Source organism: Cricetulus griseus, chromosome 5 (assembly GCF_003668045.3).
Source record: "Cricetulus griseus strain 17A/GY chromosome 5, alternate assembly CriGri-PICRH-1.0, whole genome shotgun sequence".
Taxonomy (NCBI): Eukaryota; Metazoa; Chordata; class Mammalia; order Rodentia; family Cricetidae; genus Cricetulus; species Cricetulus griseus.
In genome coordinates, this window is record NC_048598.1 from 70,044,763 (window position 1) to 70,064,400 (window position 19,638).

A 19,638-nucleotide genomic window follows, 5' to 3' on the forward strand; every position below is an offset into this window, starting at 1 on the left:
CCTTTCTGAAATGGTATCTTTCTTTGCTTCCCGCTGGTGTCCATGACCCTTGTTTTATGAAATGGTTATGACAGATAAGCTGCATTTGATCAAATTCAAGTGGCCAGCCACTTTGTGTTGTCTCCCTCACTGACACAGTCTTGGTGGCTTAAGTTTCCATACCACAGTAATGGCATTCAATAAAGGGATCGGCTTCTGGGCATGGCACACAGAGCCCTGGCCATCTTCTCCAAGTGCTCCCGTCCTGTAACAACAGCAAGCTGCCACTAAAACGAAACTCATGAGTCTATACTACAGTTTCCTTTGCCAGAATCCTACCCCACCCCCAAACCTCCTCAGCACCACATCCTCAGGGCACCCTTCCTTAACCTTGTTATCCTCCTGCCTCAGGCTCCCAGGTGCTAATATTTGGAACAGAGTACCACAGAAGCTCCGATGCCTGCCTGCCTTGATGTTTTGTTTCAAGGCTTTTGCTTTTTTGCATCATTCTCTAAAGCAGTTACTAAACACAGAAGCATACATAGCTCCAGCTTTAACAACAGCAGTAAAGGAGACGGCAAGAGGGCATGCCAGATAGTGGGTAACTGATCTAAGACAGCAGAGTGTAGCATTTTCTTTCCTGTGTCCTGACACTAACCCACTTACTGAGAACCTGAAACCTCAGGCCTACTCTTCAGGGGCTACCTCATGAGGATAATAAAATAACAACAGTAAACAACAAAGTGAGGGGATGTGCTCTGATTGCACATGTAGCTGTCACCATGTGCACACTGTCAACCTCTCTTTTATTAGCCACAGACTGACAGATACTCCGATAGAGTGGTTTCAGATCCCTGTTTGCCACCACACTTGCAGCTTAAGCTGCATCTCAACAACAGAAGGCAGGTGGCACGGAAGGAGCTCCCAAGCAGAAGTGTGGTCTTCATGCTAAATTCAGAGTTAGCAAGGGCTCCTCCCAGGCCTTAAACACAGATCACCGATTTCTAGATTATTTTGTCCTGATGTTTAGGAAGAAACAGCCCTCAAATACAACAACTTAAGGCAGATGCTATTACCAGTGACACATTTTTTCAAAGCTTCAAATAAAAGACTCTTTGGAACATGAATTATTCATTGTTTCCATCCCAGGTATTGATTTCTTAAACAGCCAGTAACCCTGACAAAAGGCAATTACAAGGTAAGAAAAAATACCATCACCATACCCAGTAAATTATCAACATGAAAATACGAGCAGAGATATGGCATCTTTCAATAGGATATTTTTCAGCCAAAATAAAACTTCTGTTTGGTTTCAGCTAAAGCAAGCTTAGTTTAAGGAGATATCAGGCCATGATGGCTCAGCAGGTAATGACACTTGCTGCCAAGCTTGATGGGCAGAGTTCAAGCCCAGGACCCATACAATGAAAAAAGAGCACCAACTCCTGCAAGTCATCCCCTGACCTCCACATGCATACCCACATATATACAAACAAACAAACAAATACAAAAACCACAAACAACATAGAGACGCATGTCCTTTGGGATCCCTACAATGTTAGTGTAGTACAAAAGGACTGGAAGACGAATGAACAGACTTACTGTAAACAATTGCTTTGAGTTGCATCTGCTTCAGTTAAGCATCTGGAAATGTCCCTCAGAGACAAGAGATTATGTCTGCCAGGAGCACCACCCCTAGGGCCGTAAACAGGTTGCTCCTAGCCCATCAGCTGCACTCAGCCAGTAAACACAACCCTGCTTTCTGCAGGGGCTCTCCCAGTCCCCTCAGCACTGCCTGAGCCTGGGCAAATCCTCCACAGAAGATGAAGATAGCCAACACCAGCACTGCGTGAACAGCATGTGTGGAGTGGTTCCCTCTTCAACTTTTGTCATCTTACAGAATCTCCCTTCAAAAGGGGGAACACTGCAATTGGAAAGCAGTAACAGCGCCGGCTGCCGCTTGTTTTCCTTCCAGCTGCAGCTAGAGAAAATCAGACATTCCAAGCAAGCAGACTCTTTCTGAATATTGCTTAGGTATATTAACATATGCTTTGAGATGGTCAAAACAGATTTGTCCCCAAAACCAACATCCCCAGAACACAAAGGAGCAGAGAAAAACTAAAAGCATACAAAAAAGCTGCTGGGACAGCTGGCCAACCCTTGCTTCTGTGCGTCCTTCTTCTAGTCTTTGAAGGTCATCAGCTTTACTACTCTAATAATTTGCAGGCTTTGCCATCTCCCCCTGCCTAACTGCAAATAACACTTGCAGCAACAAGTTCTTGACTTTCTAGCCATGGGCATAAGTTAACAACAAGATTATAAAATGTCCTACATCTTTTCTTGGCTCCCCAGCCCATCAGCAATAATTACACTTTCCAGAATACATAAAGTGCCTACCTTTCCCAGTGGTCATGTTGTCAGTGATCTGGTACCAGACCAAAAATGCTGCGAGTCCTTCTCACAGCAGCTTAGCATCAGCAGACTCTCCTCCCACACCTTCTTCAGGAGAGTCAGTACTGTGACAAGTGCCACCTCATTCCAAAATAAAAGCCTAGCCTCTCGCCCTGCGTTTTTCACAACAGCCAGGGGAGGGGAGTGCCTCTATCTGTCTTTACTCAGATAGTAAGAGTCTTCTTTACAGCTCATTCAGGCTTTGCAAACCAACTCTCTACTCCCTTAAGAAACACCCTTTCCCTAACTGCCATCCACCTTAAAACAAGAAGCAATCTCAGTCCCACATGGGGACAACACAGGCAGTCCCTGCTGCTCACTCCACTGAAGCTGCTAAGAGAGGTCTCTTCTAGGCTATTTTGAGTGGGCTTCTCCTCAGCACAGCTCAACACATGTGCCAGCCTGGCAGCACATTTCCCACGCATCTGTGAGGAAGGAACACTTCCCTAAGACTGAACTCTCCACGCCTGCAAGATGCACAGCCTAATAAACAAGCAGGGGCAGAACAGGGCACTACCCACCTGCAGCACTTATGCAGCACCACTGCCTTTAAAGCCCTGTGAGCAGATAATGGCGGGCTGGCTGCTCAATAAATGTTGCCTCTAAATGAATGCTTTGTCCTCACCACACCTGCCAACAACCTTACCTAACGTGCTCATCAGTGGTTTGTTTTCAGGCTCACAGATAGCTCTCACGTCCAACAAAGCTGAATTAGGTAACATTTGGCAAGTTATTTCAACTGCTAAAACGTTAAAGAAGGCTGCATTTGGCAGCAAAATGATACCCTAGGTACGTTTATATATGTAACAAATAATAGTAAATTTAGTGTGTGGCATTATCTGTAAATGATATTTTGTCCTTTCCTTTAGCTACAGATTATGGCTTTTTCAGGCATTTAATTGACAGGATACTTTCTAGATCACCTCATCAACATGTTAGCTTTTCTTAGGAAACACCGCCATGTGACTTTTCTAAGCAAACTATGCCCATGGCCTTGTGTCAATCAAACACAATTCAAGATCATTAAGTGGCTGTAGATAAAAGACACTGACTAGTCCATAATTAATGCTCTTTCATGCTGAGAGTCCAATTCTCCTGTAAGCATAGCACATCTGCTTGATAAAATAATAACAATTTGCTTTCTGAAAACCATAGAAGAGAAAACTGTAATTTGTTCTTCAAGGGGTTTGCTAATTATACAGAGATGGGAAAAAGAAAAAGAGACATCTATACAAACAACATATTCTTAACACCCATATTTTTGTCAAAGCTGAAAGCCCTTAGGTAGCCTAGCAACAAGGAGGAATCATTTACAGATGAAGCATTCTACTTCAGACAGCAAGGCGTTCTACACTGCTACTCGTCTATGACTCTACTGCTGAGTTCAGTCACAATCATGTCACACTCACAAAGAATGAAACCCACTGGCTTCACAGGATACAATTTGAAGCATGTTTTAAAAAACAAAACAAAACAAAACAAAACAAAAAAACCCAAAATGAGCATTACATCTTCCTTAGAGGGATTGCCCTTAACATTAGTAGGTCTTGTAAAAACATGTGTTCATAATAATTATTTTCAAGACCTGCATCAAAAAAACAACAAAAAAAAAAAACCAGTCAGACATTAAAGTAGGAGGGGGCTGTATGGGAAGAGGAGGCCAGCAGAGAAGAGGGGTAAGAGATGTCAGTGGGATGAATATGCTCACAATCGACCACATGTATGAAATTGTCCAAAATTAATAATTAATCTTTTCAAAAACAACTTTGTGCAAGTTAGTACTAATTTAGAGCTTCTTTTTCTGGCTGAAAATGGCATCACTGTTCACAGGTGACAAAAGCAAAAGAAACAGATGAATCACTTCATCAAATTATCAAGACATAGGGAGAAGGACACCAATCACATCACCAAATTTTAAATTTTATATACCAAGACATAGGGGGAGGGACACCCTGCAAATTATTTACAAGCTATGAGTCCTATGATCCAGAAGTCTAGAAAGAATTCCTAAAGCTCAACCATGAAGACTTAAAATACCACAGCTTGAAAATGAGCAAAGTGAGACAGTCCAGCAGGTAAAAGTGCTTGCTGCCAAGCCTGACAACTTGAGTTTGATCCCTGGGACTCCCATGGTGGAATGAGAGAACTGACTCCAGAAAATTATCTTCTGACCTCCGGTTGAGTACCATGGTGTGAGTATGTACAAATAAATGTGATCTTAAAATTAAATATGGCAGGCTGCTTGGAGTAGAAGGTGCACCAACATGTCTAATAATTCCAGCAGCAGTTTTGACTGTCACATTACCATTGGCAAAGAGCTGACTCTACCAGGTACAAACACTTTAAAGTGACTGACAGGGGTCACCTTACATCGGCAGAGGTCAGAGGAAGAGACTGTGCAGTAACTGTTGCACAGGACAGAGTGCCCAATATACCACTGGATTCCAGCACAGTGACTCACTTGTTCCAGATAAGGAAAACACTGGCTGTGTGATGACTGGAATGACAGCTGGCAGCAGACCCCAGGTAGAGGACAACTGTGAGGCAGCTAATTAGAAATAGCTACTGTGAGGTTCCTGTGGACATGCTATGTACAGCTGCTAGTATTTCTTACATCTGTATCCAGAATGCTGGCCCGAGGCTCTTGGTTGTTATATGATTGTAGTTGGTATAGCTAAGGAACAATGTCCTCAGGTATACAAGCACAACCCTGCAGGTTACTAGCAGGGATCTAAAGACACTGCAGCAACAGCAGATAGAGAGTCCACCAGCTTCCTTGAAAAACAAAAATGAAGAAATTTGACACTGCACTTACATGCCTGTCTACTGTTCTGTCAAACGATTTCATGCCCTCAGAAACAGAAGCTGGAGTAGCAACAGATAAGATCCCAAATGCTGGATCGCGCAGAAGCAGAGCTTGACATTCACCTTGCTGCTTTAGCAGAGAAAGACTAAACATTGTCATTAGTGTACAGAATCCATGATGCCACCTGCAACACTATAGAGGGCCCTGGATTGGAAAGGGAACCTCTCCTGTTCCTCCTAACACTAAATAGGTTAAAACTCCATATATAAACAAACAAACAAACAGTGCTTTCAGGTGGAAATTTAATATATATTCCAGTAACCTGAAATATTCTTTTGTTTTTTAAATCACAAATGAGAATTTACTTTCTTCTTTTTTTTTTTCGGGGGGGGGGGGGTTGAGACAGGATTCCTCTGTGGCTTTGGAGGCTGTCCTGGAACTAGCTCTTGTAGACCAGGCTGGTCTCAAACTCAGAGATCCACCTGCCTCTGCCTCCTGAGTGCTGGGATTAAAGGCGTGTGCCACCGCCACCCCAGTGAGAATTTACTTTCTAATGGTATTCTTTTAAGAAAGAAAGGAAGAGAGGAAGGAAGGAAGGACCAACCAATGGACAGAGACAGACAGACAGACAGACAGACAGACAGACAGACAGACAGACAGACAGACAGACAGATTGATTATTTTGGGTACCAGCTCCATCTGAGCACTGTGCTAAGGGTTCTACACAATATCTCATTATTCTGCAAATCTTCACAGTGTGCTTCACTTTGTAGATAAGCAAACAGACACTTTAAAGAGTTGATTTGCTTGCCCCAGGCTGCAAAGCTAAAGCTTGTCGAGAGGCCACACAAAGGATATTTACACACTTCAATTACCTGCTAGCTGTTACCTAACACTAGCTGCATATCCTATTGGGGGACATGGCCTCACACTCTAGTCACCACCCACTGAACAGCACTTATCATGTCCTAACACTGACTACAGGCTGGTAAACTTTCAAATCAGTAACCTGAATGTCACAGATCACTGAAAAGACACTATTTTAGAGTCAGCTGTGGGAGTGTCTCTATTACAAATCAGGCCACAAAAAAAGAATGATCATGCACGCCTTTAATCCCAGGACTTGGGAAGCAGAGGCAGAGGAATTTCTATGAGTTCAAGGCCTGTCTGGTTCGAGTAAAGTTCTAGGACAATGCTACGCAACAATACTCTGTCTCAGAGAGAGAGAGAGAGAGAGAGAGAGAGAATAAAAAGGAATTTAGCATGGATATAGTACCTATTGAGTAAACTCTGAAACAACTGTGCTATGCAAGAAGCCAAACAGAAAAGCCAAATAGTGTATGATTCCATTTGTACAGATGTCCAAGATGGTAAAACCATAGAGACAGAGTTAAAAGCTTCATTTGCTGTTAATTGTCTTCACACTCAGTAGGGATGATGTAACACACAAACAATGCAGATGATAGTCCTTTAGCAATTTGGAACCATGCATTCTTTCATGCTCGAAGTTTATTCACTGTGTCAGCAAAGGGTTACAGAAGCCAGGCTTCTCCTTCTCACCCAAATGTACCTGAAAATGTCTTGAAAGTAAGTTTATTATTTCTTTTCCCCCATTGCTATTTATACTAATCAACTTTCTTTCTCCAGAGAACCAAGTAAGGCATACACACACAAAACTCTGTTGGCAATTGATTCCTGAAAGGCTTTTCATTCTTACAGTAATTTACTTCTGTCTTTTCCTCTTTTTGGGAATCACAAATGTTACCTATTTGTCCTCAGTTACCATCAACAAGTATAGTGAAGGCAAGCCAAGAAATAGAAATGACAGGCCATGACTCACATATCACAGTCTCTACCATAGTTATAGAACAATACTTATTACATACCTAGCACAGGGCAGAGACAGTTGTGAGGGACTAAACTCTGCTCAGTGGAAATAAAGTAAAAAGTAAAGGGAATAAAATGAAGACCCTGTCATCATAAGTAAGCAAGTATTTTTCTAGTGAAACTGCTAAGAAGTGTCAAATAGGGTGGGGCAGAGAGCCTAAGGAAGCCCTGACCACACTGCTCTGGGTGGCCTCGGCAATGAAGATCAGGATGGGTGAAGGGGTAATGTACATTCATTGTTAAACTGTCATGTACTATTTGAGCTCACTGAGAAGCTGGTGCTGGAAGCAAGGCTGGCACCCCAACTTCAGGCCCAAGCATGTTTATGTCAAGTGTCTTCTAAGACTTCCTTTCTAGGGCTAGGCTGGCCCCACTGACACTGTTACAAGGGCAGGAAGAGAACAGCAAAACTGCCCAAAAGTAAGACACTGCACTCTTGAAAACAGAAGGTAAGCTGTTTCCAACAGAGGTTACTGTTTCTCCCATGACATAAGAGTGCCTGCAGCAGGAAACAGACACCTGAAGTTCAGCTAAGGGAAGCTCAGCCACAGAGAGAGCTTTATTGGGAACTCTGGCTGACTGCCTCAGCCTCCCCAGTCAGTTTCTGCTGGATACTGTGAGCACCCAATTTGATGATGCCACCTCTATCTGTTGTTATTTGTTCCTTTACTTTGAAACCTCACCCAAGAGGACACTCTCTCTGTCTGGAATTCTCTCTTCATGAACTTCAGGTGGGAAGCCATAGGGACTAGTAGGCTTTGGCTAGAAGTTCCAAGGACCTGATTTGATGATGTTTAGCTATCTATTACCTATTTATTCTTTTACTTAGCTTGCTATATATTTAATTCATTCTTTCTTTACAACAGAAAATAGAGCTACTATTGTAGATCATCCTCCATACGCATCAAAAAAAGGAGACCATTATGATGGCAGGACCAGTGTTTCAGGAAGTGAAAGTCATAAGCACAGAGGTGCTCAGGATGTTCTAACTTAGCATGACTGCCAATGTGGCAGGTGTAGAGAAAACTTTCAGAAAGAATGGCTTCAGAATAGGGGTCCAGGCCACATTACCAGGCCTGGGGACCACTAAATTGCAGTCTGGCTATAAGTATGACTAGGTGACCAACAACACCTTATTTGCATTCTAACAGGATTACTCTGAATGCTAAAGGAACACAGACTATGGACATGGGGGAGGAAGATGGACCAATGTCCCAATGCTGCCAGGACAGCCTGGGTCTGCACCAGCAAGTTAGTGGGATGAGGAGGAGAATGGACTGTATCTAATGGATACAATTGAGGTTCTGAAACAAAGGCAGTGGGAAGCCCACTGGCCTGGAAAAGTAGATGGAGGAAACCTAACTTTAAAGACCTAGAAAACTTTATTGAAACATCTAGCATCCATTCAGCTAAAATAGCAAAAGCATTATTGCCATGAAACTGAAAAAATGCAGAAATGGAGACTGGTTTTCCCACTCACCATTTGCAGACTGTATCATATTTCCAGACTTTTGGACTTCATCAAATTTTGTAAAAATGACATTCAACCTGTTTGAAAACAAAAAAATATATATATGGTATATCAATCATCACCTTTATGATAACAAACACTATTAAGTTGACTGCCCCTGACACCTTAGTTTTTTTTCTGTTGCTGTGATAAAATACCCTAACAAAAGGAAGCAAGGAGAGAAAGGGTCTATTTCAGCTCACATTTCCAGGTTACAGCCCTCACTGTGGAGAAGTCAAGTCCACATAAGTCAACTTGAAGCAGTTAGTCACACCATAGTTGAGAGGGGAGACAGAATGAATGCACACATGCTTCTAATCAGCTCAAACTCATATAAAAACCCTACCCAAGGGAACTGTGCTGCCCACAGTGGGCGGTTTTCCCACTTCAATTGACATAATCAAAACAATCCCCCATGGACATGTTCATAGGCCAAGCCAATGCAGACAGGTTCTCTGATGGAGATGCTCAAGAGATCCTAAATTGTGTCAAGTAGACAATTAAAACTAACAATCAGCCCCCACACCCAAAATGATCAATTATAAAAACCACTCAGCAAGAATAGTAACTCCCAAGCCAGTCGGTAGTGGCGCACGCCTTTAATCCCAGTGCTCAGGAAACAGAGGAAGAGGCAGGCAGATCTCTGTGAGTTCAAGGCCCGCCTGGTCTACAGTAACTGATAATAACCAGCAATAACTGACCATCTAGAATAGCTCCATCACTGGTTTAAGGACTCTGTCTAAAAGATCACACTTGGGGTTCAAAGTGCTAGCTCTGTGGGTAACAATGCTGCACAAGCATGAGGACCTGAGTTCAAATCCCCAGTATCAATGTTAAAATTGGCTTTGGCCATTCACAAACCTGAAACCCCAACACTACGAGGGGTGAGAAACAGGAGGGTCACTAGGTCTTGCTGGCGACCAGTCTAGCTTCAGGTTCAATGAGAAAGTCCATCTCAAAGGAAATAAGGTGAGAGTGATATAGCAGGACACCCACCCCCAGTGGAAAACATTTTTTAAAATTTGTTTTAAAGGTTCGTGTTTCTCCTGCTTCTTTTGAAACAAATTGCCAGTTACTTTGCATAAAGTTTTTATAATGTGCTACTTTCATGATACAGGCTTTCTCTGACTTCTGCTTCATTCCAAATGTTATAAATAACTCCTTCTAAAAACAAATGTTGTGACTGAACATGCTTCAGCTTAAGAAATCTACATGGCACTTCTAATAACAGATTATCCCACCTTGGCATTTAAATGCAAGCAAAACTGCTGATGGGTCAAAACATTCCATCCTAGCTGACACCAAAACCAAGGAAAAAGACAGGCAATGTAACATTACCTAGAAGCAAAAGCACAGAGGCTTTCCAAGAAAAAGAGCTCCATACTCTCTGCTGTGAGACAAACACTGTTGCCCCAAAGCACAGCAGTCTGCATTCAAGCAGTTGCTATCCACTTCTGAGACCAGGCTAGTACTAGCACCCTCTTGCCCTCCCATCCTGCCTTTGAAAGCTAACCATTTTCACACGTTTCCAGAATGGAAACTCCTTGGAGGCTGAGATGGGAGCCGTGTTCTCTTGGTAATAATGTAGAGGGTCACCTGTGAGAGTCACATGATACAGAGAGCTGGTACCTAGCCATGCCTCTGCCTTCTCTCTGGAACACTAAATACAGTCTGGTCTTAGTTCATTCATTACTCATTCATGCAACAAATACTCAGGTTTCCACTCCGTGCCTAGCTCAAAGCTAATTAGACACTGAATGGGAAGGTTGCTTCCCTCTGAAGCTTTAAGTTGAAGTAACAGGCAAGCCAAGAACACTACTGGCAAACAAAGGGATGAAACTGCCTTTTACCATGCCTCACCCCTCCCATCCCACAGGAGAGACCAATAATCCTTTCAAGGCTCCCAGGTCCAGACACAGCTTCAGAATCCTTCCCAAATTTACTCCAGAACACCACTACCCACAAATCAAAGTGGAGACTGAAATAAAAGTCCAACTGCTAGCTCAGGGCCAGACATGAGTAACACTATCACTCACATTCAAATCCAGTGGTTACTAAAGATCCGGAAAGATGCCTAAATGTCAATTCCTGAGGTGTTTCCATCACCTTCCCTTTTAAAGCAACAGAGATCTTGCATGGATGGACAAGCCCATAAATAGGCTCACTGCACAGGTTACCAGGGTGTGCCCTGACTTGGGTACCACTTTATTGTGTCACAACCACACCCTCAGCCATGACAGGAACATGCCAGCAAGTTTACAAGTTAGGGCAGCGGTACCCCTTTCATCTGGCTGTCTCTGAAGTTTCTGGAAGGTGAGTATTACATTCTTGGGAGAGTCCCAGTTAGAAATGGCACTTGTGAAAACAGTGTTGTAGGATCTCTCCAAGAGGTGAGGTCTATGCACTGTGGTAGCCTTAACCACATCCTGAGGCCTCAACAAGCAGGAGGAGAATATCCAAAGAAACACCACTGTTCCTGGCTCCTGTCTTCACTTGGAATTCTCTTCGATAGGATGCCTTTCCATCACTGTCACATTCCAGGTTAATAACTCCCTCATTCTTTGCTCAGTAGTGCTCCCATCATGGCTATCACGGTTACACCTCAGAGACCTGCAACCTGGCTTTGGACAGCTAAACACCACACACACACACACTCCTTAGGCATGGAAATACAGGCTTTCATCTGCTAGCTTCAAACACAGCAATTTAAGAGGCCTCTCATGGAAACCATCAATTGGCACAAATATAAACATGTGAGTTCCAGGTTTGTAACCTAGTTTCATTCTATTGTGGTGATAAGACAGCCTGACAGAAGGCAGCTCAGGAGAGAAAGGGTTTGTTGTAGCTCACAACTCCAGGCTATCGCCCACCACAGCAGGGACATCAGGGCAGCAGGAACTCCAAAGTCACACGCAGCCCAGGCCGGAGAGAAGCGATGTCCGGGTGCTTGCCTATGCTCACCTTGATCTCTCCACTCTTGCACAGTTCAGGTCCCATGATTAGGGAACAATGACACCCAGAGTGAGTTGTGTTGTCCCACAAAAGTAAAATTAGAAAAAAAAAAATCCCCCTAGACAAGCTCACAGGCCAGGCCAATGTAGACAACCTCTCCCCAGCTGAGTCTAGGTGGGGTCAAACTGACAGTAAAACTGACTTCGAACCCTCTGAAGCTATCAAATAGTTTTGTTTTTTAATCTTCAGATTTCAACTAAACATCTTGTGGCTTGGGATATGCCTCAATGGTAAAGTGCAGAGTACCATACATGTAGCCTTGAGTTAAACTCCTACTACCCTCAAAAAAGAAGAAATTAATTTCTTTATTAGTTTGACGAACCACCACTATCATTTTGCCCTAGTTTTTCCGAATCTAAATATTTATATTAAATTCAACCCAGATAGTTTATTGTACTGGAAGATTTGTATTTAAATCTTTGCTAGAAAATTTTAATAATGTAAAGTGTAAATTTTAAGTCTTCCCCAAGAAACAAATCCTGAGAATCTCAGTCAAAAAACATCATCAAACACCAAGAGCTCAGCTTATGTCTCCCCTCCTGAATAAGGGTACCAAAGTTTTTAACATAGAGAGATGAAAATACATGCATTGGAGCCAGTGAGATGCTCAGTCAGTAAAAGTGCCTGCTGTTAAGTCTGACAACCTGAGTTTGACCCCCAGAACTCATAAGGTAGAAGAAGAGAACCAATTCCCATGGTCTGCGCTCTGCTTACCACATGCATACTGTGCTATGTGTGCACATCTTCCACAACTATCCATCTATCAATCTATCTCTGCCATCCCTCACGTTCTCTCTCACACACACAAGTAAGTAAGTGACCTGAAAAACTCTACCAGGGAACTCCTACAGCTGATAAACACCTTCAGCAAAGTAGCAGATACAAGATTAACTCAAAAAAAAAAAAAAATTAGTAGCCATACTATATACAGACGATAAATGGGCTGAGAAAGAAATCAGAGAAACATCACCCTTTACAATAGCCACAAACAAGTGGCTTGGGGTAACGCTAACCAAACAAGTGAAAAACCTGTATCATAAGAATTTTGAGTCTTTAAAGAAAGAAATTAAAGAAGATACTAGAAAATGGAAAGATCTCCCATGCTCTTGGATAGGTAGGATCAACATAATAAAAAAGGCAATCTTGCCAAAAGCAATCTACAGATTCAATGCAATCCCCATCAAAATTCCAGCACAATTCTTCACAGACCTTGAAAGAACAATAATCAACTTTATATGGAAAAACAAAAGACCCAGGATAGCCAAAACAACCCTGTATAATAAAGGAACTTCCAGAGGCATCTACATCCCTGACTTCAAGCTCTATTATACAGCTATAGTCCTGAAAACAGCTTGGTATTGGTACAAAAACAGACAGGTGGACCAACATGGAATCGAACTGAAAACCCTGATATTAACCCACATAGCTACAAACACCTGATTTTTGACAAACAAGCTAAAATTATACAATGGAAAAAAGAAAGCATCTTCAACAAATGGTGCTGGCATAACTGGATGCTGGAATGTAGAAGAATGCAGATAGATCCATTATCTATCACCATGTACAAAACTTAAGTCTAAATGGATCAAAGACCTCAACATAAATCCAGCCACACTGAACCTCTTAGAAGAGAAAGTGGGAGGTACCCTTGAACAGATTGGTACAGGAGACCGATTTCCTGAACATAACGCCAGTAGCACAGACACTGAGATTAACAATTAATAAATGGGATCTCCTGAAAATGAGAAGTTTCTGTAAGGCAAAGGACACAATCAACAAGACAAAACGGCAGCCCACAGACTGGGAAAAGATCTTCACCAACCCCACATCTGACAGAGGGCTGATTTCTAAAATAAACAAAGAACTCAAGAAGCTAGTAACCAAAACACCAAATAATCCAATTAAAAAGTCGGGTACAAATCTAAATAGAAAATTCTCAATAGAGGAATCTAAAATGGCTGAAAGACTCTTAAGAAAGTGTTCAACATCCTTAGCCATCAGGGAAATGCAAATAAAAACAACTCTGAGATACCATCTTACTTAGTCAGAACGGCTAAAATCAAAAACACCAATGACAGTTTATGCTGGAGAGGATGTGGAGAAATGGGAACACTCCTCCATGCTGGTGGGAGTGCCAACTTGTACAGCCACTTTGGAAATCAGTAGGGTGGTTCCTCAAGAAAATGGGAATCAGTCTACCATAAGATCCAGCAATTCCACTTTTAGGCATATACCCAAAAATGCACATTTATACAACAAGGACATCTGTTCAACTATGTTCATAGCAGCACTATTTGTAATAGCCAAAACCTGGAAGCAACCTAGATGCCCCTCAACAGAAGAATGGATAAAGACAATGTGGTCCATTTACACAATGGAATACTTCTCAGTGGGGAAAAAAAATAATGGAATCTTGAAATTCGAAGGCAAATGAATGGAACTAGAAAAAACCATCCCAAGTGAGGTAACCGGTCACAAAATGACAAACATGGTATATACGTACTCATATATGGATTTTAGACATAGAGCAAAGGATTACCAGCCCACAATCCACACCACTAGAGAAGCTAGGAAACAAGGATGACCTTAAGAGAGACATAGATGGTCCCCTTGAGAAGGGGAAAGGGACAAGATCTGAGCTAATTGGGAGCATGGGGGGAAGGGAGAGGGAGTTCAGAGAAAGATAAGTGGAGAAGAGGAGGGAAGAGGGGTACTTGAGGGAGCAGGAAGATTGAGTCAGGGGAAGAACACAGGAGAGCAAGAAAAGAGATACCATAACAGAAGGAGCCATTAAGTTTAAAGTGAAATCTGGCACTAGGGAAATGTCCAGAGATCTACAAGGATGACCCCAACTAACAATCTAAGCAATAGTGGAGAGGCTACCTTAAATGCCCTTCTCCTATAATGAGATTGATGACTACCTTATATGCCATCCCAGAGCTTTTATCCAGTAGCTGATGGAAGCAGACACAGACACCCCACAGCTAAACACTGAGCTGAACTCTGGAATCCAGTTGCAGAGAGGGAGGAATAAAGATCAAAGGGGTCAAGACCAGGCTGGAGAAACCCACAGAAACAGCTGACCTGAACAAGGGGGAGCTCATGGAGCCTAGACTGAGAGCTGGGAAACCAGCATAGGACTGATCCAGACCCCCTGAACGTGGGTATCAGTAAGGAGGCCTGGGCAGTCTATGGGGCCTCTGGTAGAGGATCAGTGTTTATCCCTAGTATAAGAATGGACTTTGGGAGCCCTCTCCTCATAGAGGGATACTCTCTCAGCCTAGACACATGGAGGAGGGCCTAGGCCCTGCTCCAAATGATATGACAGACTTTGAAGATCCTCCAAAGAATGCCTCACCCTCCCTGGGGAGCAGATGGGATAGGGGGTCGGTGAGGGGCAGGGATGGAGGGGAGAGAGGGGGAACTGGAATTGACATGTAAAACAAGCTTGGTTCTAATTTAAATTTTTAAAAATGTAGTTAAAATGAAAAAAAAAGAATTATCGTTTCTTAAATAGCAACAACAAATCAAAACTTTTTGCAAATGTAATTCAAGGGGAACAGGTTCATCCCAAGAAGGCAGCAGAGCCTCACAGTTTTGGACACAAGGATCTGGTATTAGTCATGAAGGAGTTAAGGAGTCTTCCTCCATGGTTAAGGAAAGCTACTGAGGCCAGGCCTGTGTCAGCAGAGTCCCTACATGGAGGCCTAGAAAGGCGAACGGTATGACTCTGGAAGTGAAGCATGGATTGTGTTGGCGATCTGAAGCTTTTGGAGATGCCAGAGCCATGTGATATCTGCCAAGGAGAGCTGCTACCAGGGAGTGGAACCAGCCCAAGAGAGAGAAATGTGTTGCAGTCAGACAAGCTGGAAGGAGAAAGATATCTAAGCCTTTGACATTAGAAGTAATCCTAAAGGATTTAGAGTTTGCTTTCTGGGTTTTCTGTCTTACTTTGGTCCATCATTTAATCACCATGCCTCCTTCCCTCCCTTTTGGGAATGGTAATTCTGGGCCATTAAATGATAGAAGCATGAAAATAGCTTTTTGGTTTTATAGGGTTTTAAAATTGAGAAACTGTCATGAGTTCTAGAAAAGACTTCATACTTTTAAACCACACTGAGCCTGTGAAAGACCATGTGGACGTTTGAAGTTGGATTAAGTGCATTTTGCACTATGATATGGCCATACACTTATAGGGGTTAGAGAATGGAATGTGGTGGTTTGAATGAGCGTCTAGAGGCTCAAATTTGATTGTGTGGTCTCCAGGTGTCTGGGAAGGATTAGAAAGTGTGGCCTTGGAGGATGTGTGTCACTGGGTGGGCTTGGAATGGGTGGGCTTGGACCTTTCCAACGACTCACTCCATTCCGTGTGTGTGTGTGTGTGTGTGTGTGTGTGTGTGTGTGTGTGTGTGTGTGTGTGTGTTAAGTGTGTGCCTGCCTGCCTGCCTGCCTGCCTGGTTTGCAGATCAGATGTAAACTCTTAATTGCTACTCCAGCACCATGCCTACCTGCCTACTGATTATGAGTTCTAACCCCCTGGAACCATGAGTCCCAATAAAATGCTTTCTTTTATAAGTTGCCTTGGTCATGGTGTTTTGTCACAACGATAGGAAAGTAACTTAGACAGGTATGGAATGGGGCCAGATTCATCTGGCATGAGTCATCTGAGGTAGATGAGAGAGTTGGGGGTTGGGGGAGGGGGTGCTGTAAAAGCCCGAGATCAACCTTGAGTGCCATTCCTTGGATGCCAACCACTTTTCTTTTTGAGACAGGTCTATTGGCCTAGAGCTCTTCAATTCAGCTAGGCTGGCTGATGAGGGAGCCCTAGGGATCATTTGTCTCCATCTTCCCAGTGCTGAGACTACAAGCACATGCCACCACATCCAACTTTTTTAAAGTGAGTTTTTGAGGCTCAAACCTAGGCACTCCAGCGTACAAGGCAAGCACTTTGCTGAGCTGTCTCCCCAGTCCCAAGTCTTATTTTTGAAGGAATAAGATAAAAGGCTTCCACTGACATCTGTGGTAGACTGGAGAGGACTTCTAGCCACCAGCTTCATAACCATGCGTTCTTTGAATAAAATTATCAGTCAAAAATAAAAGCATGATGAGCTAGAGAGATGGCTCAGAGGCTAAGAGCACTGGCTGCTCTTCCAGAGGTCCTGAGTTCAATTCCCAGCAACCACATGGTGACTCACAACCATCTGTAATGAGATCTGGTGCTGTCTTATGACCTGCAGGCATACATGCAGGCAGAATACTATATACATAATAAATAAATCTAAAAAAACAAACAAAAAAAAGGAGCATGAACAAAGATGAAACCTGGAAAGGAGCAGGGGAGGGAGTGTGGGAACAATCATATATAGAATAAATGTTTTAAAAATAGTTTTAGGGGCCATCAAGTAAAGGCAGTTGCTCTTGAACCTGACAACTTGAGCTCAATTCCCCGTGCTCATGTGGAGAGAACGAATTCCTACAAGTTGTCCCTGACCTCCACATACAACATGGCACAAAGACCCCCATACACAGAGACACAAATAAATACATAACTTTTTACGTGGAAAAAGGAGAAAGTGAGCACTCACCGGGACTGTGGCAGCCCTTTCTTACTGAGGTCTGCCCTCACACGTTCGCCTACGTGTCTGTAAATCTCCACCAGACTGTTTATTGCTGCATCTCTAACCTAGACATAAAAGAAGAGATCTTACAGGTGCTTCATGCCATTCCCCAGCTCTTCCAGATAATATACCCCAATTCATCACCAGCCTACCAGTAGAGCTGTGCAGAACAATCCCCATACATGCCAAACTAAGCAAGGGCACATTTAGATGTTTTCACTCCCATAAAATAACTCCAAATCATAGAAAATGCAAACTGTAGAAAAGGTCCCCAGCTTTTTATACAGACCCCAAGTCCTCCCCATTCTTTATCATGTAATCCTGAAACCAGAATTTTCAAAACAAAACAAAACTATGCTACGAGTAAAGTATCAGATGTGTAGTGGTTTGAGTAAGACAATGGCTCCCAGCTACTTGAACTGTTTGGGAAGAATTAAGAGGTATGGCCTTTTTGGAGCAGGTGTGTCACTGCACTCAAGGAATTTGCAATACTAAAATGAAGAAACACTACACACAAATGCCACTTTTAACAGAAAAGGGCAGGATATGATCAATGTTGTCCAAAACCAAACATCATAGCAGAAAGATAGGAGCAGGTTTGCTGGGTAAAGTGTTGGCCCTGTAGACATGAGGCCCCCTGGTTACCCTTAGAACCCATGTTTTTTTTTTTGTTGTTGTTGTTTTTTTAAAAAAAGCTAGATGGGCACACACTTAGGATCCCAGCACCAGGAAAGCAGGGGTAGGACAAGTCTTTACTCTAGGCTTTTTGTCTTGGTCCAGGTCTCTCATGTTTGGTATATTCTCTTCAGACTGATACTCAATGCTATCTCTAATATCAAATATGAAAACAACTGAGTTAATGTGTTCAGAATGTGGGACTGTGCTGATCATGTGATATTTAACCCAAGTTACTCTCAAATAAGGAGAAACTTGCCAAAACCCTAGAGGTCTCACATACCAATCCCACTCTAGCCTGAACAAGGAAGGTGGAATCAGGGAGCAGTGTTACATAAAAACAAAAACAGACGGGGGGGGGGGGGACGACGACACACGACACACGACACGACCCTCCACAGTTCAGTGCAGTTCTAGGCACTGTGTGCTAGATGCCTGCTGAGCTTCCCCTGTCGGGAAACTTGAGAAAGGAAAACCTGGGAAGAACCAGAACTCTGAGGCTCATTCATCTTGTATCTTAGATCTCATGCTACATCCACCAAAACTCAAATGCTGAATCCTTAATCCCACGGCTTAAGCCCTCTAAGGAGGTATCAAGGTTTGGAGCTGGGGCTAGAGAGATGGTTGAAACCTGTACTGCTCTTGCAGAGGACCTGAGTTCAGTTCCCAACACCTGTATCAAGCAGATCACAACTTCTGTAATCCCAGCACCATACACTCCAACCGCCTTATTTGACTCCACAGGCACCTGTACTCACACATGCGCATACCCACATAAATAAAAATAAAAGTTAAATCTTTTTATAACATTTTGGGCATGGAGCTTGATGGTAGAACAGTGGATGGGTCAGTTGACTGGCATGAGTGAAGCAGGATGGTGCCCGTATTCCTAAAAGACTCAATATACACACAAATTGCAGCATGTTTTAAGATCGGAGAGATCACTCCAAAGGCAGATGTAGGGGCAGAGGCCAAAGCTCAGGGGTGGAAGGTTTGTCTCACACATGTGAGGCCCCAGCCTTAATCTCTAGCATTGCCAAAGAAAACAAAGGCATCTGAAGGTAGATGTAGTTGTGGGGATTGTTTTCAGTGTTTAGCAGAGAATTCCCAGCCTATAAATCCTGTCCACTACAGGGAACTAAGAGTTGCCCTCAAGTACCTGTCTCATTTTTCACATGATGGGAAATGGAGAAAAACAAAACATAAAAAAGTATTAAGAATTTTCTTTTAAAGACCTGTGGATCCAACCACTGTAACAGGCCATGCCTGAGAGCCATATAGTACAAGTGCCTACCAGATTCTGGGCAGAAAGATGTAATTTGAGGTTCAATTTGTTAACACATTTGACAGTTTCTATTTTATTAAAAAATTATTTCACTCACTTGCTTTATTTATAATTTTTAAATTTTATGTGTAGTTGTATACTGCTTTGCATGTATGTATATGTATGCTCTTTGTGTGTGCCTGGATCCCTTGGAGGCTACAAGAGGTCACAGATCACTTAGCACTGGAGTTATGGACAGTTGTAAGCTGCCATATGAGTGCTGGGAACCAAACTCAGGTTCTTGGAAAGAACAGTAAGTGTTCCTAATTTTTATTTTTGAGACACAGCCACGCTATGCATACAGTCTTGGCTGACCTGGAACTCACTATGTAGACCAAGCTGGTCTTACACTCTGATATCCACCTGTCTCTGCCTCACA

At 42.9% G+C, this 19,638-nt stretch overlaps 1 protein-coding gene and 1 pseudogene across 3 annotated transcripts in view; one reads left to right on the plus strand and one right to left on the minus strand.

Annotated features, from left to right (window-relative positions):
- The window catches only part of Clasp1 (cytoplasmic linker associated protein 1), a 223,879-nt gene that overhangs the window by 122,102 nt on the left and 82,139 nt on the right, over positions 1-19,638 (minus strand). For all 3 annotated transcript variants that reach the window (XM_027417839.2, XM_027417836.2, XM_035445987.1), the window contains exons 7-8: positions 17,228-17,325; positions 8,601-8,668 (exon numbers count right to left, since the gene is read on the minus strand). In XM_027417839.2, the coding sequence (XP_027273640.1) occupies positions 8,601-8,668; positions 17,228-17,325 (166 nt within the window). The remainder of the gene's footprint in view (positions 1-8,600; positions 8,669-17,227; positions 17,326-19,638) is intronic.
- Positions 1,333-5,382, plus strand: LOC113834825 (annotated as a pseudogene).